We start from the raw sequence: 19463 nt of genomic DNA, 5'->3' as shown, positions 1-19463 counted from the left end.
TGGACAATAAGGCAGTGATCAGTGACAACCAACGTGGTTTCATTAAGGGCAAATGATGCCTGACAAACTTGGTGGCCTTCTACAATGAGGTTACAGCATTGGAGGGTAAGGGAAAAACAACTGACCTCTGCCTGGACTCAGGCAAAGCATTTGACACTGTCCTGTGTGATATCCTTGTCTGTAAATTGGAGAGACATAGATTTGACAGATGGACCTCTTGGTGGATAAGGAATTTGCTGGATGGTCACACTCAAAGAGTTGTGGTCAACGGTTCAATATTGAAGAGAGACCAGTGACAACTGGCATTCTTCAGGGGTCGGCATTGGGTCTTGTGTTATTTAACATCATTGGACAGTGGGACTGAGAGCACCTTCAGCGAGTCTGACGATGATGCCAAGCTGTGCGGTGCAGTTAAGACACTGGAAGGAAGGGATGCCATCCAGAAGGCTTTATATATAGGTATGTGTGAACCTCATGAAGCTCAACAAGGCCAGGTGTCATGTCCTGCACCTGAGTTGGGGCCTTCCCAAGCACAAATACAGGCTGGGTGGGGAATGGATTGAGAGCAGCCCTTAAGAGAAGGGTGTACGGGTGCTGGTGGATGAGAAGCTCAACATGAGCTGGCAATGTCCACTTGCCACCCTGAAAGTCATCTGTATACCGGCTTGCATTAAAAGAAGCGTGACCAACAGATTGAAGATGATTCTCCTCCTCCACTCTGCTCTCATGAGACCCCACTTGCAGTACTGTGTTCAGCCTTCTTGCTCCTTGCTTTCTTTCTTTTTTTTTGGTTTTTTTTGGAAGGTATTTGATACTGCCTTGAGGTGGAATTCTGTTCAATGCTCACAGAAATAATGCCTTCATTCCAAGAAATAAGTCGGTTCTGTCAATACATCTGTTCCAAGGGACAGCTCTCATTATTCCAGAAATGTATTCCTTCATCATGCCTGTTAGCCCTCTTCTTTTTCCTTTGTCTGTTTTTGTTTTACTTTATTCATATTAAAGAGAATCCATGCATCATAAATTAACTGAGTATTTACTAAATTACATAGACTTACAGTCCAAAAGTGATTTGTATTTCATTACATGATGAGATGAGATGAGATGAGATGAGAAGAAGAAATGCATATAATTATGAATGAAGTAGAAAGATTTGCCTCTCTCTTAGACTTCTAAATTTTTTGTTTGTTTCAAATCCTGACACTGTACTTCAAAGACTCTGGGAAATAAGAGCTGAATCTTTGAATGATGTGCATTCTCTGGGTATTCATCTTGACAAGAAAGTCGCTGATTGATTGCCAAGTCCTAGTTTGCTGAGAAAAGGTATGTGTGAGGGGGATGATTTAATGACTAAGTACACTGAAGCACTGTTGTCCACCTAGTAAGCAACAGGAGTGGTTTATCACATAAAAGCTTTGTCTGTTAAGGCAGAATATGATGCGATCAGCTGCTTTGAATGCTACTGATATTTGGTCTGATGCCTGTATGGTTTCAGAAATTCTAAGACAGTGAACTTCTCCCCAGGGCAATGTGCATTCATTTTAGAAGAAACTTGACTTCATTTTTCCACTCAGTCTACAGCACCTGTTAACCACAAACCACTAGTGTAAGCGTAAGCATTTAGAAATTGCAGCCTGGCATTTAAGCAGTGAAAAGACTGATAAGCCCTGTGATTGGTAATTAATGGCTTACATTTTCCTGTGTTTTATAATACATCATAGTCAGAATATCAACATAAGGCAATTTTTCACTTTTTTTGTTCCCTCTGTTGCCTCACAGACTCCAAAAGTTACTTAGTCTAGGAATGCTGTAGTTGTAGGTTTGTTGTTTTTGTGTCAAATAGGTTTTGAAAAGCCTTACAAAAAAAAAAAGGTGCAGAAGAATTGCTTCTGACAGAACCAGAGAAATCAATTAATTGAACTCTGGCAGTCAGGGATAATTTTATTTCCTACTCTATTAGGGAAAACCAGAATCAGTTAGCTAATTTCACTAAAGAAAATATCTGTCACCAGTTATTAAGCAGCACATGATGGAGAGAATTAAGGGCAGAAAACTTAAAAATTATTTTTCTTCCAGAAATTGCATTACTTAGTCTTTAGAACTCTGGCATCAAACAACATTGCAGTCCTTTGGTTTGGCCAAAGAAAAGGTTCTTTCTTCCCCTATAACAACACCTACAGCATTTAATCTTTGATTCTATAAATACTAGCACTGTTAGGTTTGTGCTTCAGAAGAAGATAAATTTAGTACTAACTGACCAAAGTAAACTACTTCCAACACATCATTTACTGATGTTTGTTCCTGTTATATATGTCAAAAAAACACATGTCCATAACAAAAATTTACAAAACCAAACCTGATTACTTTTATTTCAGAGTCTCTTTTCAATATTAAACATTCATATAGGTAAGAAACATGATTCAACTATCACAAAGTGTAGTTTAGATAGTTTAAGGAGTTTCCATTTTTCATTGGGAGGCAAAGGTGGTGACTAGCTATGTGTGCATATAGAATTCAAACTATCTTCCGGTACAATCAAAAACGGAACAAGACCATTACTGGAGTCCTAGCATTTTAAAGTACTTTGACTATGTGGCTTACAGCCAGCAGATCATGTCCTTAATCAAGTTTGATTATTAAACATCACCTAACAGCTCTAGAAGGGCCGATCTTTCAGTTCCCTTGCTAAATCTTGTTGATTTATTCATTCCTTTATTCAAATGGAGTACTCTTCTCCAAAAGGCTCGCTGTTGGCCCAGCCTTGCTCTCCCCAAAGGCACAATCTTTAGAAGGACAGCTAGACTAAGTGTTTTAGAAGACTGACTGCCTTTCTGCACTGCTAAATAGTTCCAGCTAAGAAATCTCAACCTTGTGTCAATTAGGCATGCAGTAGCAAGACTGCTATGCATTTGTGGAGGCACATAGTCAAGTTCTTGATTATGGTCTTGGGGGGGGGGGGGGGGTTGTACTGAAGTATTAAGAGGAAAGGTGGGCAACATAAATTATTATAAATTCTTTTCATTGTTGTCCTTTCTTTCTATGATGTGTTAAAAAACACATAATGCTGGGTTCCCACAGAAATTAAGATTCACTTAATCTCCACTGTTATCCTGATGGACAACCTTTCATAAATCACCTTTCTGGCCTTCAGTAGGACAGAATGACCGTGACTCAATTTGCAAGGCACTCAAAGAAGGAAAACACTAGGTAAATAGAAAATTCCCATTATTTTTACTTCTGCCATCCTCTAATCCAAGAAGACTGTTTTTCAATCCAAGATAATACTGATGTCTGCAGTGAAAGCTAACAATGACAATAGTTGAAAAAAATAAAAGGTGTGCCCAAGTTAAAATGAAATTTGCAAGCTCATCTACTCCTTTTCTTCAAACACTCATGCTACAGTCATATGGGCTGCTGAGCAGACGAAGCCAGACAGCGGACACTGATTGCAAAATATGAGATAGAATAAAGGGTTTTGTTGGAAAACTATGTTATTAAAACTATATAAGGAAAGTAAATGTAATCTGTGAAGGATAAGTAGAAAAAAAATTACTGTAAACAAATTAACGCTGTACAACCTATAATAACGTGTTTGGAATATTAATCAGTAAAGCAAGGTAAGCACCAGTGGGGAAAAAAGCAAGGGTAATTAGGAATTCATTAGTGTGACAGCAGAATATATTATCTGTCTTAGTGCCACACTAGAGACTTGATCTGACTGTCAAAGACACAGAAAGCATTTTACAGAAATTATTGAATACAAAAGTAGACCAATATGACAAAACACTGGCAGCTTGTCACACAGTAACATGAGAAGTGGGAAGATTCCTCGTTAACCTCTGAACATCCGACTGTCTAAGTCCAAAAATATCACTGAACTCACGTATGGGTGTGGATTTTTAAATATGAGGAAGATCAAATACATTACATTGATCATGAGAAGACAAGAAAAATATCTGTAGCTAGGACTGACTTCTAAGGTCATAAGGATCAGAAAACACATGAGACTTCTTTTATAACTTAGGTTAACTAAACACCTTAAGCACAGAGGATTTTTTTTTCTATGTAAAACAAGTGTTCGGTATAGGCAGAAGGTTTTCTAACATAAAGTTGGTAGATATTTGCATGGAGATATGAACAGAACGACAGATGTTATTAAAACAAAATAGCCATGTTTCCTTCATTCAAGTTCACAGCATCTTTTCCACATAGTTTATCACAGTAAAAAAAAAAAGTAATTAACGGCCTGTATATGGATAGAAACAGGTCTACTTAATCCATCCCAATACCTGAAATACCGCCATGGTTTTCTTGTGGGAAATAATGCTCAAGACGGACAAATCATCTGGGAACCATCCCTGTGCCAAGCTAAGTCTTAAAAGAGTATCCAGTGTTCTGTATGCATCAGTCCTCATAGATGAAAGATAATAATATTCCACTACACCCACTGCTGTCCATGGAGTATATTTTTTTGACCTATCTGGATTTCCAGGTCTCCTCAAAATGTGTTTCTTCACATGTGTCTTGTCTTTTCTTCACTGACAAACGCCTGTGGGGTCCAATATGCAAACAGAGTAACAATTCACACTTGGTTAGGCTTCTCCATTTCTCATCCACTGGGTTGTTATAAAAACTCTTAAGAAAAAGGGTGCAAAAATTTAAGGAGATCAGAAAATGTACTTGTTCTTCTAAATTACAGGGACATGAAAAATTAATGTGACCACCAGAACCAGAGCTCTAGGCAAACATGAATATTCATTTCCCCTTCTGCAATGGTGGGATTCAGCTAAATTTCATTACAAGAATACAGTCATTAAATTTGTGAACCTAAATATTTTCTTTATAGTTCAACACAGCTATCATTTAACACGGAGGCTCAAAATCAGCCCAGAATAATTTAAAGCCGCTATTGCACTTACGTCTGAGCAGATGCTTAAAATAATTCAGAGTATTACATTGTATTACAAAAAACAAGTCAGTCAGTCTGACTTCATAGTGAAAGTAATGTACATTGATCTTCCTTGACAGCAATGTAATCCCAATAACTTCCTTCCCTGCCCGAGAGATTGCATGAAATATAACTGCATTTGGCAGAAAATAACTGTTCTGGAGTTTAACTCTTTTTATTTTTTTTGTAAAATACTTCTCTGTCATCAGCTGCAAATTAATGGAAACATCAACTCACCCTCCCTGGAAGAGGTCCACATTATGGAATTTGTGTAGCTCCACAGAAAACTCGACAGTTCCCTGGACCTCAGACATGATTTTTTCAGGTCATCACCTAAACAACATATATATACAGGCATTATAAACATTTGAAGCACTTTGCTTAAAAAATCCATTAATGGATTATTATATTTTATTCAGCATATTAGAGTTCATGCAAAACTTGAAATAAACTGAAATCTACTGGAATGTTTCCAATAACATCATTGGGCTCCATCTTCAGGAAGACTAACTAAAAGCTAGATCAAAGCAGTAATTAAGGCAGGTAAAATGTCTAATTAAGCCCAAGGACAGAATGGTAATATTATGGAAAATATAAGAAGCAAAAAGTAAATAGCATATTTTGTGCAGGAATCTCAAAGCAAATTTTAATTAACAGTCTTGTTACTCTTGTATGGGAAAGTGATTCTTTTCTTCCCCTTTTACCAAATGGCAAATATCCAGAGTCAGCACAGTTTATTTCTGTAACAGGCCAAAAAAGACAAAAACCCCTAGAGAGATGAGACAAGAATTTGGAATTTTTGTGCTTTTGACTGCCCCCATATCTTAACTAAAGTCCCGGAAGGGAGGCTTCTGAGGGAATATGAATAATTTATAGATTAATGAATGGAAGAGATTCTTCTAAGAAAAGTGCTGGCAATCAAAGGCCACAACAGAAGCTTTCAAAACACTACAACCGTTTACAGATAATATCTTACATGTTCATTGAATCATAGAATAATTCAGGTTGAATGGAACCTGAGGAGGTCATACCTTACTCAAGAAAGCTTTGTAAAAGTAAGTTTCCAAATAAGCCCTATTTAATATGTGTAAACCCTTACAAATTCCATAATTGCAGCAGGAGCAAACCAAGGGCTTTTACAGCTTTTGGATAGATTTTGAATTTTCTTTTTACCCTTTCCTCCTTTCCTCCCTGTGAGCCTTCTTCTGGCAATCTATAAGCTGTCTGGAAACTTTCTATAGCATAACTGAGAATATAGATCAGATTTGTTTAATTAACACATATGTAAACATTATTTTGGTATCTGTTTAACAGCAGCAAATACAATCTGTGAGGAAGACCTATGTCAGGATTATTAATAATTTCCTTATCTGAGACATATGTGGCTTCAAGGGGCTTTATCTAGCTCAGACTGCAGAGAAAATGAAAAATTTCTACATATATGCCAACCAGTAATTTCTATGGCAATCAAAGATTTGACCACTTTGTCTGATGAAGCAAGAATGAAGAGGAGTTTGATACAGGAAGTCCTCAGATAAGAATTAAGCTCTAGCTTTCTGATAAGTCTCAATGCTTACTCCTGATAAGTAATTTTCCAACTAACTGGCTTATTACATAAAGTATTTTAAACTATGTTTTCTTTCTAGCTATCCTATCAAGCACTACCATTTTTCAAAAAGACCTGATTTCAGAGTTGAAAGGTTGTTGACTTTTCATTCACTGTCCTCAAAAAGAAACATTGCATATGTTGACTCTAGAATGACAAGAACGGGACATAAGATGTGTACAATATATGTAACATATGCCTATAACTGAGCAAAAGAATAAAAAGGACAATTGCTACTACTCATCTGTTATACCTCCAAGGTAAGGAACTCTGCATTGGCTCATGTCAGGCCATAATTTAGGAGCAGTGAAAGTAAATTCAAATGCCATTACTTGACAAAGTACTATTCTTTTCTTTCTTTCCCCATCTCAACAAGAATGAGACTAATCCATTCCCCTTATGCCTTTCTTCGCAGCCTGAGGAGCTGTATACTGTTTATAAGGTATGTATATCACATATGCAACCAGTTCTGTTTGTAATAGTCTTCTCTGAGTGTTCAACAGCAAAGCAAACTGTGGGAAGCCAAGAGAAAACCACACAATACCACGAAGAAGTACTCTAACAAGATACTTAGCCTTGACGAGAGTGCTAATTGGCAGAATTGCCTCTGGATAAATCTACGTGTGCTGCTGAGGCATATTTCCCTAAACCAAAAGTTCGGGATCAAAGGAAATGTCATGCTTTTGAAGACAGCAGTTTAAAAAGGAGAGGTGTGAGTGGGTGTCCAGCCAGTTCAGACCAGCAGCAATATTATCAAAGACAGAAAGAATGACATGTATCTAAGGATAGCAAGGGTGAATGAAAAATTAAATACATGGAAATGCATACACAGATCTCCGCTGTATTTACATTTATTTTGCATGATTTGTACCTTTCAAAATGAATATAGAATTATGCTGCCAATAAAAAAAAATAACCCAAAATGGTTTTGTAAGTTTATTTCTCTCACTGATCACCAGAATAAAAGAGTAAATAGCTGCTGCACCAGGCTGGACTTCCATCCACCTCACTGGCACACCAGTCATTCTTCAATGGATGAAGCCATGAAATTTGACAAAATAAACATTTTTAAGCTGAAAGAGGGTAAATTTAATTAGATATTAGGAAGACATTTTTTCACTGTGAGGGTGGTGAGGCACTGGAACAGGCTGCTCAGAGAAGTGGTGGCTGCCCCCTCCTGGGAAGTGTTCAAGGACAGGATGGATGAGGCTTTGAGCAACTTGGTCTAGTGGGAAGTGTTCCTGCCCATGGCACGGGGGTGGAACTAAATGATCTTTAAGGTCTCTTCCAACCCAAACCATTCGATGATTCTATGACAGAACAGCTATAGGCACTCTTGGAACAAGAAAACAAAATTGCTTAAAATGATGCATTAAGTTTTCAATGCTGTACCACGTGCCTCTTTAAAGGAATCTGATCACAACACTTCAAAATCCAGGTCTTGTAAAGGACTTCAGACCTACCCTTACTAATTGATCGCTCTGTGGGACAACCTTGGGCTATAAATAGAGGAATAGTCAGTAAAAATAATAAGAAGTGAAAGATGACTTTACACTAGCACTGTAAACACAATAGGGAATGTTGCCAGTGCTGAGGTATCATCAATTTATCTAACAAGCAGTTCTTATAAAAATATACATGTGATTATTTGGAACAAATTAATACCTTGTTTTTTCTTAAATGTCCATTTTAAGGCAACCCTTTGCATTTCCTGAAGAAGACAACGCTAGAAAATATCTATGGGAAGCTACTACAACAATATAGGAAGTGGTTTGGCTATATATTTCTGTAAAAGCTTTGTCTGAATTCATTGTCATCACTTCTAAAGCACTGTAGTGCCTTTTAAGGTGCTGCCATCATCACTGGTTGTGCTCTGCTGTCCTACAGGCACTGATGCAGCAATCCCTTTCAACTGTCATTTTCCTTATAGCACGGAGACACTAACTGAAAATCAGAATGTTTTATACAAATAAAACCCTGTGAAAATCTATGTTTAAAGATTGGAGGCCGATTTTACTGATTTTACTCCCCATATCTTCATTGTTGTCAGTGGACATACCTTCTGGATTGGGATTGGTCAACATGCAATACGAGCCAAACTGTATTTTTATCCTTCATTGCTCTCTGCAATATTTTTGACTCGGAGTATTTGTGTTAATAATATTTTAGAGATACAGTCAACCGAGTGAATCCTCTGACAGTAGGTGATTATTTGGATACATACCACACACACACACAACTGTTAAACACCTTGAAGCTAAAAATGACTTTGACAATTGCCTGCTGAGATAGCAATCGGCACCAACCCAACCAAAGGGAGTAGAGGAAGGTGAGATGGGGACAGAGCTAGGTGGAAATAAGGAAGGAACACTGCATACTCTGTCAACCTATGAACTTCCTAGCATTTATGTAATTAAATTTGAGTGAAAAAAAACCCAGGCATTTATTTAGTGCTTTCACTATTCTCTACCATCTCTGTCAGAGAAGTCAGAAAGAGAAAGAAACACCAAGGACAAAAGAACAAAAAACCCCCATGTGATAAAGGGCAATGACTCATAAACCTAGAAATGTTCAGTTAGAAGAATAAAGCTGCCGCTTAAGAAACAGAGCACATACTATCTCCAGGACAGTACCACTGTCCTTATTGCTCTTAATGCATCTTCTATTTTTTTGTGATTATTTTCAAAATTTGGTGTTTGTTGCTACCTGGACATTTTTATCTGTTTATTTATTTATTTATTTGTTAGGAAATCCTTGGTTAAACATGTAGAATTAAGTCACAGTGAGATAAAACTTTATTCCTCTCTCCACAAATACCTTCATCTACTATAAAATTGTAAGTAAGGAACAAAGGAATACAGTAGAAGGAGGATGATAAATGCACACAAATATGCCTCAAGACTAAAACATCAGGAGAAAAAACACATTCATTAGACCAAGTCTCTTTTTTGTTGTTGTTGTTTTCCTTTATTAACTAAGTTACTCCAGTGTTCACCTTCATGTAGCTGAACTAGATCCCAGTTCTTACAGCAGTGATTGCACCTCAATAGCCTTTTCTAAGCATATATCTATTGCTTGAGTCAAAGCAGTCACTAATAGGTCCTCAACAAAACAATTATTTCAAAAGTTAGTACCTCATAGAATCACAGAATGCTTTGGATTGGAAGGGACCTTTACAGTCCAACCCCCCTGCAGGAGCAGGAATATCTTTAACTAGACCAGGTTGTGCAGAGCTCCATCCAATCTGACCTTGAATGTTTCCATCGATGGGGCCTCCACTTCTTCCCTGGGCAACCTGTTGCAGTATAATGCAACAAATATGCATCTAATTTGTTAAAATCAACCAAGCCAGTAATTCTCTTCCAATGCTTTGGGTTATGACAAGGTAACTACTTTACACTTTTCAGAAGAATCAATCAAAATACACTACTAAGGACACAAAAAGATTACAAAGCTTATTTAAAAGAACTATTAAATAAGTATTTACAATTTTTCATATTTTGCCCTTTCATGGTACAAATTGCTAAAAAAACAGGGCCTAGAACCAGGATCTTCCATAAGTAATATAATTTTGGACTATCCTAGGATAGAGGTGGCTTTGAATTCTATTAAGAGTACCTGATATGTTCCTAAAATAGTTTTGCTCTTTTTCCCAACACTGCTGAGACTAAAAAATCACTGGAACGTAAACTTTTTACTTGAATTCTTACAAAACTTTCTTTTCCCCGAGACATGTGTCAGCCCTGGGGAAACCACCAAAGATTTTGGTTTTACTTCAGCAAAGTGATTTGAAAGTGGTTTTATGTCCATTTGAAGTGTTGAATTAGACCTTTCATCTTATTATAACGCAGTCAACAACCTAGAGCATTTATCCTGAGTCGTGGAAAGCCAATTAAGTATGTGATCCCACAAGACTAGCCTTGTGCCATAACTTTAACAGTAACAAAAAAGCTCTGTCTAGTATTCGGTTTCTCACATTCGAGTACCAGAACTTCAACAGACTGATAAATCAAAATATCTACACTCAGTGGAAAACATATATCATCTCAATATCTGGACTCACTCAACAGCATATAATGAAGTGGAAAGAAAATAATATATGTAACAAAATTTGCATAGATGATGCATATATACAGTTATGGTTGGAATTTATGATCTTAAAGGTTTTTTCCAGCCTAAACAGTTCTCTGTTTCTACAGTTTAGAACTCAGCCAGAAGGCTTATTAGTTTGTTTCCTAAGTACATACGCTTACAAAATCCACAACTTTTGAGTGATTGCTTGTTTGTGATTTTTGTTTGTTTTAGTACATATTACTGTTTGAGACTTCAGTCTTGAGTCTTCTCAAGAAATCATGTTATCTTTAGCCATGAGAAATGCTCTGTTTAGTCATGGAAGTATTAGGCATTACTTTGTAAGATCTCAAGTCTTTACAATCACCTAACATTACCCAGTATAGTTTACAGAAAGAGATAGTATCACAGCACAAGATAGAGATAATCCCTTGCAGCTATTTTGTGAAGGTTTTTAGGGTTCCAATCTGTTGTAATCCTTTGATTTTTTTTTCTTCAATATACAAGCCAAAGTAAAGACTTATGATACAGATAAAAACAAATGCAAGCCACATAGTCTTATTCAATAATATCTATTAAAATTTTTCAACTGCATAAACATGTAGTCTAGTTCAAAATGTTGAAGGCTACTTTTTTTATACTCAAAAGAGCTACCTTAATTTAAATGCAAGCTTTGTAAATAACCTTGCAATATTAAAAAAAAAAATGTTTTCTGTCTCATATTCTCAGGAAAATCAATATCCACAATTTTGTCAGATGCATTAGACATACGTTCATAAATAAGGCAATCCCATGAATCCCTTTTCCCAAAGTCTATAGATTGCTACCACTACTGTTACGATTTAGAGATGCAGAGACAAATAATAGATTATCTTTTAAAAAATTACTCACAACATGAAGAGCATTCAGAGTGGAGAAAATAATAAAGGAGCTAGTTTATTTTATATAATTGTTTTTTTTGGACTTACAAACTTCACCGTGATTTGTCTTTTGCCAACACAACTGGAATTCACAAAGTACCATGGTACCTAGTTCATTAGAGGGAGGGACCCATTCAACCTCCATCAACAAAATCAGCATTATGAGTAAAACCATTTACACCTCACAGTAGAGATCCACAAGTCTATGCCAATAGCTTCAAATGTATAGTTCATATAATCACGGGTGTAATAGACTGTACCTAAGGGATCCAAAGAAAGTCAATTAGGAAAGCAAGTCAACAACTTCAATTCCTCTCACATTCTGTTTGTAACATCAATCCATATTGAAGAATTTACACAGATGACCAGATCCGATAAAGCTGAGAAGCAGTGGTTGTGATTGTAGCCTTCACAGACTGGCCTTTCAAGGGTATTTAGATGGAAGAATAAATCTACTAGGAAAAAAACCAAAAAATGCCAGGTTGTGCCAGAGGATTTGTAGGTCGGAACTGAATGAGGGCCAGGATAAATGTCAGGTGCCAGTAGGCTGCTCTTGTGAGATATAAAGACTTTGAGCTATTAGGCAGGATTAAATGTGAACACAGCTGTGCAAATTTAGGTCAGATCTCTTGGAAAAAAAAAAAAAGAATGAAGAGCAACCTCAATTTGTCCTCTGTTAGCACGTGCCTGCCAGGACACCAGTTCTGAGTTCAGCTCAGCACAAATCACTATCTGCCTACACCAGTTAATAACAACCTGCTGTTGGTATTGTGCACAAAATGAATCAGCAGGGAAAATTTAGAGAGAAGAGGAGAGAGAGTAAAACAGAAGGAAAAAGGAAATAATGCAAACTTTCACATGGACTAGCTTCCCACTGATAAATAATCCTCTCCTTCATACCTTCCCTACCTATTCCAAAACCAAATCATATTTCTTCTTTATGACCTTCAAAAGAAAAAGAAGTTTTAAAGTTTTATGCACAACTGAGAGCTAAAACTCCAGACTCCTACAAAATCTATCTTCTTCAATATTCAGCATTTTTTTCTTATTCCTGCTGTTCACTTGAATCTTTTTTTTCTGATGTTCTCATTGTCAGCCTTAGAAACACAAAATGCATCAAAAAGTATCAAGTTATTTGAAGCCTATTTGAGACACTCATACAGAATTACCGATCATCCTCATGTTTGACTGTGTTCCTGTCACCAATAAAAGGAGCTATATTACTCTCAGTCTGAGCTCTTTAGTTTATTTCATGCAGGAAATTAGAGATCTTTAAGACATAGACTACATATTATTTTCCTGTACGCATAAGAAAATCCCACATTTCCTTCCTTCCTTCCTTCCTTCCTTCCTTCCTTCCTTCCTTCCTTCCTTCCTTCCTTCCTTCCTTCCTTCCTTCCTTCCTTCCTTCCTTCCTTCCTTCCTTCCTTCCTTCCTTCCTTCCTTCCTCGTTTTAATTGCTACTCAAGTTGATATATGTCTGCTCTCAAAAATACATGGACATAGTCCCATATTAAGTATATCTTGGGAGTATATCAGGATATTGGACCTCATCAAATCTTTAAAAACACCTAAAGGGCTGTTCTGTCTTCTGAAAAGACCACAACTGGACAAGACAGCTAGTCGACTGAGATACACCCAGGAAAGATTCCAGCATCCCATGCTGTAGGGCTGGAAAGCAGACGCAAGGAGATGGATGAGATGCATCCTTCTGTAAGAGCCACGTAGCTGCCTGATGCATGAGTAAAGAAAATATCTGGTTTTGAGTGCAGTCATGTTAATGGAGTTATCACCAAAGAAACCAAGTACATAACATAGAGACTTGAATGTCAACATGATGCTACTAACTAGTGACAGCTAATGAACTACTGACAGCTGAGACAGTGAAAAGTTAATGGATCGCATCTTTTTGGCACTGTTCTGACTGCATTTTCATTTCTGGTCATGAAAAATTTCATGGCACTGTCTAACTCCTCTATAAACCCAGCTGTCCTTGTCAGATTTAAAATGCTTGTTTTGCAATTTGCCTGATCAAATTCACTACAGACTTTCACTTGGACAAGTTATAGTCTCCTTCAGATGTTCTGAGGACATTTCAAGTAAGCACAATTTACACTAATCACACTAATTATCCTTGTTTGCAAAATTTTAAAACACAGGCATTTGCCCATGAGATTCATCTCACTATCTAGAAACGCCTTCATATGCATAAGTTGTTTAGAGTCATACTATAGTCAATTGGTATCTACCAAATGTACTGAACAAGAGTCACGTGGCCATTGACAACTGCTTCTATTCTGACTAGCAAGGAAGCTAAAGGTAACTTGCTTGACTGTAGGCATATGAGTCAAGTCCACTTCTAGTTAGATGAACATCATTCAGAGGAAAATTGCACGTATAAATAGCATCTTGAATGCATCTGAAGACTCAGACATGAAAAGGGTGAAAGACAGAGTGTGTATGTCTTCATAGAAATTATTGCCTCTTTTGTTTATGGAAGATAAATAAAACCCAAACAAATTCTCAAAACTTAATGATACCACATTTTCCCTTTTTTTCCCATACATTTTGCTTTTTATGATACAGATATAGACATTTATCTGGAATAAACTTTTAAAGTGTCACTGGGCTGAGAGGTGCTCAGCACTCAGAAGACAGGAAATGCCATAGATGAGATTGGGCATGGAGTCTCCATTCTCTCCTTACCTACTGCATATGCATCACTTTACAACCAGAGACTCATCTACAAAACCACTTCTAGCTCTTGCAGTGCTCAGGACAGACAAGTTCTGGGAATGAATCTGACTTTTTTTTTAGAATAATCTCTTCCCCTTTTTGGAAAATGTGTTATATGGGAGATAAGGGATCCTAGGAAAGAAGAGAAGACTCTGTTAATACAAGAAAATGTGTTTATTAAGTTAGGTTCTCTGGTGTCTTGATCACTTGTTTTGAGGCAAGTTTTGAACAAATTAAAGACTCTTAACATAGCCAATTTCAATTAATAAAATTATCTGAAATTACTAACAAAATAAACACTGTATTAAGGTTTCATGTGGAATCAGTGGAGCTACTGATGCATCTAAGGAGCTGATATTGTGTGTTTGCAGTGGTGGGACAAAAGAGAACCGCACAGCAAACAGTCTCATACTCTCACATTCTGAATAAAAAAATAGCTTAGAACACTGAAAGCTTGACAGGCAGTTGTGAGTTGGATTATTATCACCAAAAATATTCACAGACAGGGACTGTGCAGGGAGAAGATAAGGATGTTGGGGAGAGAACTTGACAGAGAGGGACCATCAGATCAGCATCAGCGGAGCTAGGATCTTGATACTACTGGATGAGGGAATATTTACAATGCAGAAAATAATACATGATGTTTTACTTTCAGGCTCACAGAAAGAAAATATAGCAATCACATCTGCAAAATATTTAATAAATTTCACGCAAACTTTGAAACAAATGTTTATCCCAAAGACTGTTGACCCCTATAGAAAGTAAAGAATCTGTAGACTGTTTTCCATCATGATGACTCTTTGGACAGGCAGTAACTATTAAACTGGAATACGGTAATGGAGGAACAGGTGTTGTTTTAGAGCAACATAATTTAAATATAGGCAATAAAATATGCAGAACCATAATCAGAATGATGACTTGTTTTAAGTGTTTGGGGCCTTGTTGATATAAATAACCGCACCAGGTTTTGCTGCAGAGAGGGAGATAAATTAAGTGGTTTACAAACAGAGGAAAAGGCTGACTTTGCCTTTGCCTGACTTTGTCTTGGCATTGCTTGAAAGGGCCAAGTAAGCCACTGCTAGACATGGAGCCTGAGGTACAGCTGTTGAATGAAATGAGGCTAGCAGAGTCTGTCAAAATAACAGGGAAAACTTTTCCTTCTCAGATTCAGTCCAGTATCTCGATAAACATCACCAGAAGGACAGTTTGGCTACAAAGTTTGCCTCATAGAAGGACTGCATTTTTTCCAGGAGACCTTGACCCTTTTTACAACCTCAGAACAGCTGTCCCTCAAGCTTTGTCTGACAAGCCTGTCATGCTGCTCAGTCATCTCATGGAGTTAATGACTCTTCAAAAAAACATAAGGGCTTGTGGAATGGATGTTGAGCTCTTGAGTTTCAGTTGGACAGGGAGCTGGAGTTCACTTTGGAGAACTGGGAGCGCTGGCATCCCATCACATGTTGCACTTTACTGATTCTCTAAAGCATCTAAGTGTTGGTTGTAGTGTTGTCCTTCATGCACTTACTCAAGTTGCGGTGCAAACAGTGTCTGAAGAGGAAGGACGTGCTAACGAGATAAAGATATCCATCTTGAGGCTATTTCCCTGAAATCCTCTTTGCTTGTGCCCAAATACTTACAGCCAAACGAACGTGGGCAACACAGACAGGGAGCTTTATAGAAAGGCAATTACTGAATCACTAGTACCACCATCCTGCCATGTCATCTCCACTTTCCTTGAAGTTCTGCTTTCTCAGCGCTCATTAAGTGTTAGCAGGCTTGACGTCCATAGCATGGTACAGATATATATAAATCAGCAATAAACTATACATTTCTGATGCAGATAAGTTTAGTGGTAGCAGTGGTAGACACAAAGCAGGAAAATGCCCCCTTTCTGCAGTCCTTTTGCAGCCTGTGAACTACCTACTGCCATAATTTACACTGGCACAAGGACCCAAACAGGCTGGTTTAAAGCAAGCAAGATACCCATACCCTGAAGTTATAGAGACCACCATTTAGACATAGCCCTCGGTCTGTAAGGTCTAAGCAGATGGGAGCAGGAGATAATTCTTGCCAAAATCAAACAGAACTGTGTTGCTAACAGCTCTACACCCAGAAGAGAACTGCTTGTTGAGGCGTAGGCAGCAGAGAAACCTTTATCTTCCAAGTGGAGCTTCTGAGGTTGCATTGCTTTCTAATGGGAGTTTGAATGCACAAGTGGCTGACTCTTCCCAGATACCAGAGCAGTCATTCTGCCATGGTAAACACAAATCCGTTCCTGAAATCTCACAAGCACTGTCCTCCTTCATGTTTTCCAGTGGGATTAATAATGAAGTAATGGAAGGAACATGATTTTGGATCCAAATGATCACTGGGGCCTTTTGTGAAGACTCATCATCTCTACAATGAATGGAAAGGCCTTTTGTGTACAAACTTCCTCATGTCAGTAACTGAGTATTTTACAAGCAAAGTGCTGAAGGCTTAACTTTTTGTTCTAGGTCAGTGTCTAAGCTCTGTTCTACGTCCTGTCTTTCATAGTCAAGACTTTGCACAGGACAATCCTGTCAGAGGGTGCCATTGCAAAGTTGGAAATAGCTGAGTTTTAACCTCATGATCACTCCAAAACCTGAGGAAGAGGGGAATTACACCCAGGACCTGACAATCTTTTTATTACAACAACAACACTGTTGTAAAATATAAAAAGTATGGGCAACAGTTCTAGTAACAGTTATGGGAGAATGAAGGCAATACAGAAACATATATAGCAAAATCATATTTGGTTTGTCCTTACTCAGAATCCCACCTCAACTGAGTCACAGAAGAAAGCTGGTGAAAGAATGCAACTGGTTAAAGAACTTTTATGTGATCATTAATAGAAGAAACCCCAACAGGTACAGAAATCTTGAGAACTCATGAGGACAAGGCTGAACAGACATCACATCCTCAAAATACCATGGTTAATTGCTGCCTTTTAGATCCACTCAACCGTCCTTCCTAATTTTGAAGTCATTCTATTATTCCCAACAAACAAAATAAAAGATAAGTAACTGTTTTATCCGTTTTTTTTTTTTTTAATTGTTTGTCCAAGCTCTGCCATACTGCAGAAACACTTAGACAAACTAAGGAACATTTTAATGCTGTCTTGATCACTGCCTTATTAGCAGTACTAAGTGTGTTTGGGGTACTGGGCTATTTACAATATAGCAGTTATGATTGCTTGTACTAGCTTGCCGTGGTTTACAGCTAGTTGTCTGGGAGCTCTATTTAAATTTTTACTGCTTTAGGTAATGCAACTACAAAATTTAAATGTGCAGCCAGAACCAGACCGTGAATATATCAAATACTGTAATTCCATGGAAACTCCAATGCTTCCTATATAAATATTTATACTCAAATAGACATAACATGGGGAAAGAGTCTAGGAAATCATCACACAGGTACTATTCCCAAGGCAAAATGCTGCAGATTTGGAAATTACGGGGTAATTGTCCCAGCTACGTGAATTTCCCACCCTAAAGTCCTGCTTTGTTGTTTCAGCACAGACAGAAAATTCACTACCACTTTTTCTCATGTCTTTAGAACATTAGATATGCATCCAACAAAAATATACTGTATGAAGATACTTCTTGGTGCAGCTGGATATTTTCATGAAGTTTCAGAATAAACAGATGAAAAAGTCTAGCTCTGCCTAAAAAAAAATGAAAGAAAAACCTTTCCTTCCAGGCTTTTTTATATTGTGTGAAACAATCTCAGAATAATGAAGCTGTGCACCTGACACCATACACTCATTAAAACAAAACTGTAGCCATCAAAGGTGTCATTTTGATTTTTTTGCTCCTGTTTCACTGATACAATGTAATTCCAGGAACAAGAATAAATCGATGAAAACATATATCACCACAAATATCTTGTACAACATTGCAGCTGCACAATCACACAACAAGCTAAAAAACAACCCAAAACAACTGCAGGTACTTCAGACCGAGAATTCATTAAGAATAAAATATGTAGTCAGAACCAGAGAGGTTATTTGCAAGTACAAGTAATTGCCCAAGCAGAAACAGGGAGAGTATTTTGAATTAAACACTTTATTTGGAGCAAGAATCTTCAGCAAATAAAGATTAGATGTAGCCCACATTTTTAGTTTTATGCCAACTTGAAAGACAATGCTATTCAGATTCCCATGGTACACTGGAATTTATTAGATCATTTGCTTCTTACTAGTTTGAAATAAAGTGTCATCTCAAAGATTATTGAAAGTTTTTTTTCTGTAACTGAATTGTCTGTAGAAGACTGGGTTCCAAATCTAGACCCTGCTAAATTTTTGAGCTCCCTGTATTTACATACCTTGCAGGAAACATTCAAGACCTCTCAAGAATGAAGACTCGGCTTAGAAGAGGCACTTACTGCTTCTAGAGCAAGATGTGACATGACTGTCAAGCACAGATCAAGCATCTATATTAAAACAAGCAGAGGGCTTTTCCTAAGTTGACAAACAAGAAAGTGGGGTGTACGTGAAACTGAAGTCAAGAGAATGCAGTTAACCATAACGCTAAAAGTAAAAATAGGTACATAAACATCTAAATAAAAGTCCCCATCATGTGACTATCCCTATTCAGCTCAGGCATATTTAGCACAAATGTCTGCTCTCTTCCTGCAATTTTTTTCATAGCCTCATTCTTGGTAAAAGATTAATGATTCCTGGTTATTAATGATTCTCACAATGAAATGCTTAACCCCCATTGCTTTAAACATTTACATTAGAAGTGCAATCAATATGTAGAACATTAGGAGAACTTACAGTACACTCAGTGCTATAGGCAGCTTAACAAAACGTAAACAAAACCCTGCAAATTTCTCAGATTTCTTGTAACCTCATTTTACCTCTGATGTAGAGGGTCTAGGTGAGATAAAAATTCTGCACAGCTTTTGTCAGAAATTGTCTAAATTTTAGACACTAATATGTTATGCAAACAAAAAATTCAGATTTTATCTGAAAATCAACAGGATGCAATGAATAGAGACCCTCCAAGGTCTTTTTGTTGCCTTCTTAAGAGTAGTAGCATTTTCACCTCTCATTTTTACCCCTAAGAATATGTATATACACACGTAAGGTACTTTGGGATAAAGGTAATTTTGGACATCTTGCAGACTAGTATGTGTAGTCAGAACGTCAAACCACTAT

At 37.3% G+C, this 19463-nt stretch overlaps 1 protein-coding gene across 6 annotated transcripts in view; it reads right to left on the bottom strand.

The window, feature by feature from the left end:
* FAM135B (family with sequence similarity 135 member B) overlaps positions 1 to 19463 on the bottom strand; it is a 265525-nt gene that overhangs the window by 135274 nt on the left and 110788 nt on the right. For 4 of the 6 annotated variants that reach the window (XM_054059779.1, XM_054059780.1, XM_054059781.1 and 1 more), the window contains one exon: positions 5186 to 5281. In XM_054059779.1, the coding sequence (XP_053915754.1) occupies positions 5186 to 5262 (77 nt within the window). In that variant the 5' untranslated portion in view covers positions 5263 to 5281. Of the gene's footprint in view, positions 1 to 4289; positions 4550 to 5185; positions 5282 to 19463 lie in introns of all 6 variants that reach the window. The other 2 variants (XM_054059782.1, XM_054059783.1) reach the window with 1 other exon arrangement.

This window comes from Cuculus canorus, chromosome 2, assembly GCF_017976375.1.
Source record: "Cuculus canorus isolate bCucCan1 chromosome 2, bCucCan1.pri, whole genome shotgun sequence".
NCBI lineage: Eukaryota > Metazoa > Chordata > Aves > Cuculiformes > Cuculidae > Cuculus > Cuculus canorus.
This window is presented reverse-complemented; position numbering and strand designations above follow the sequence as displayed.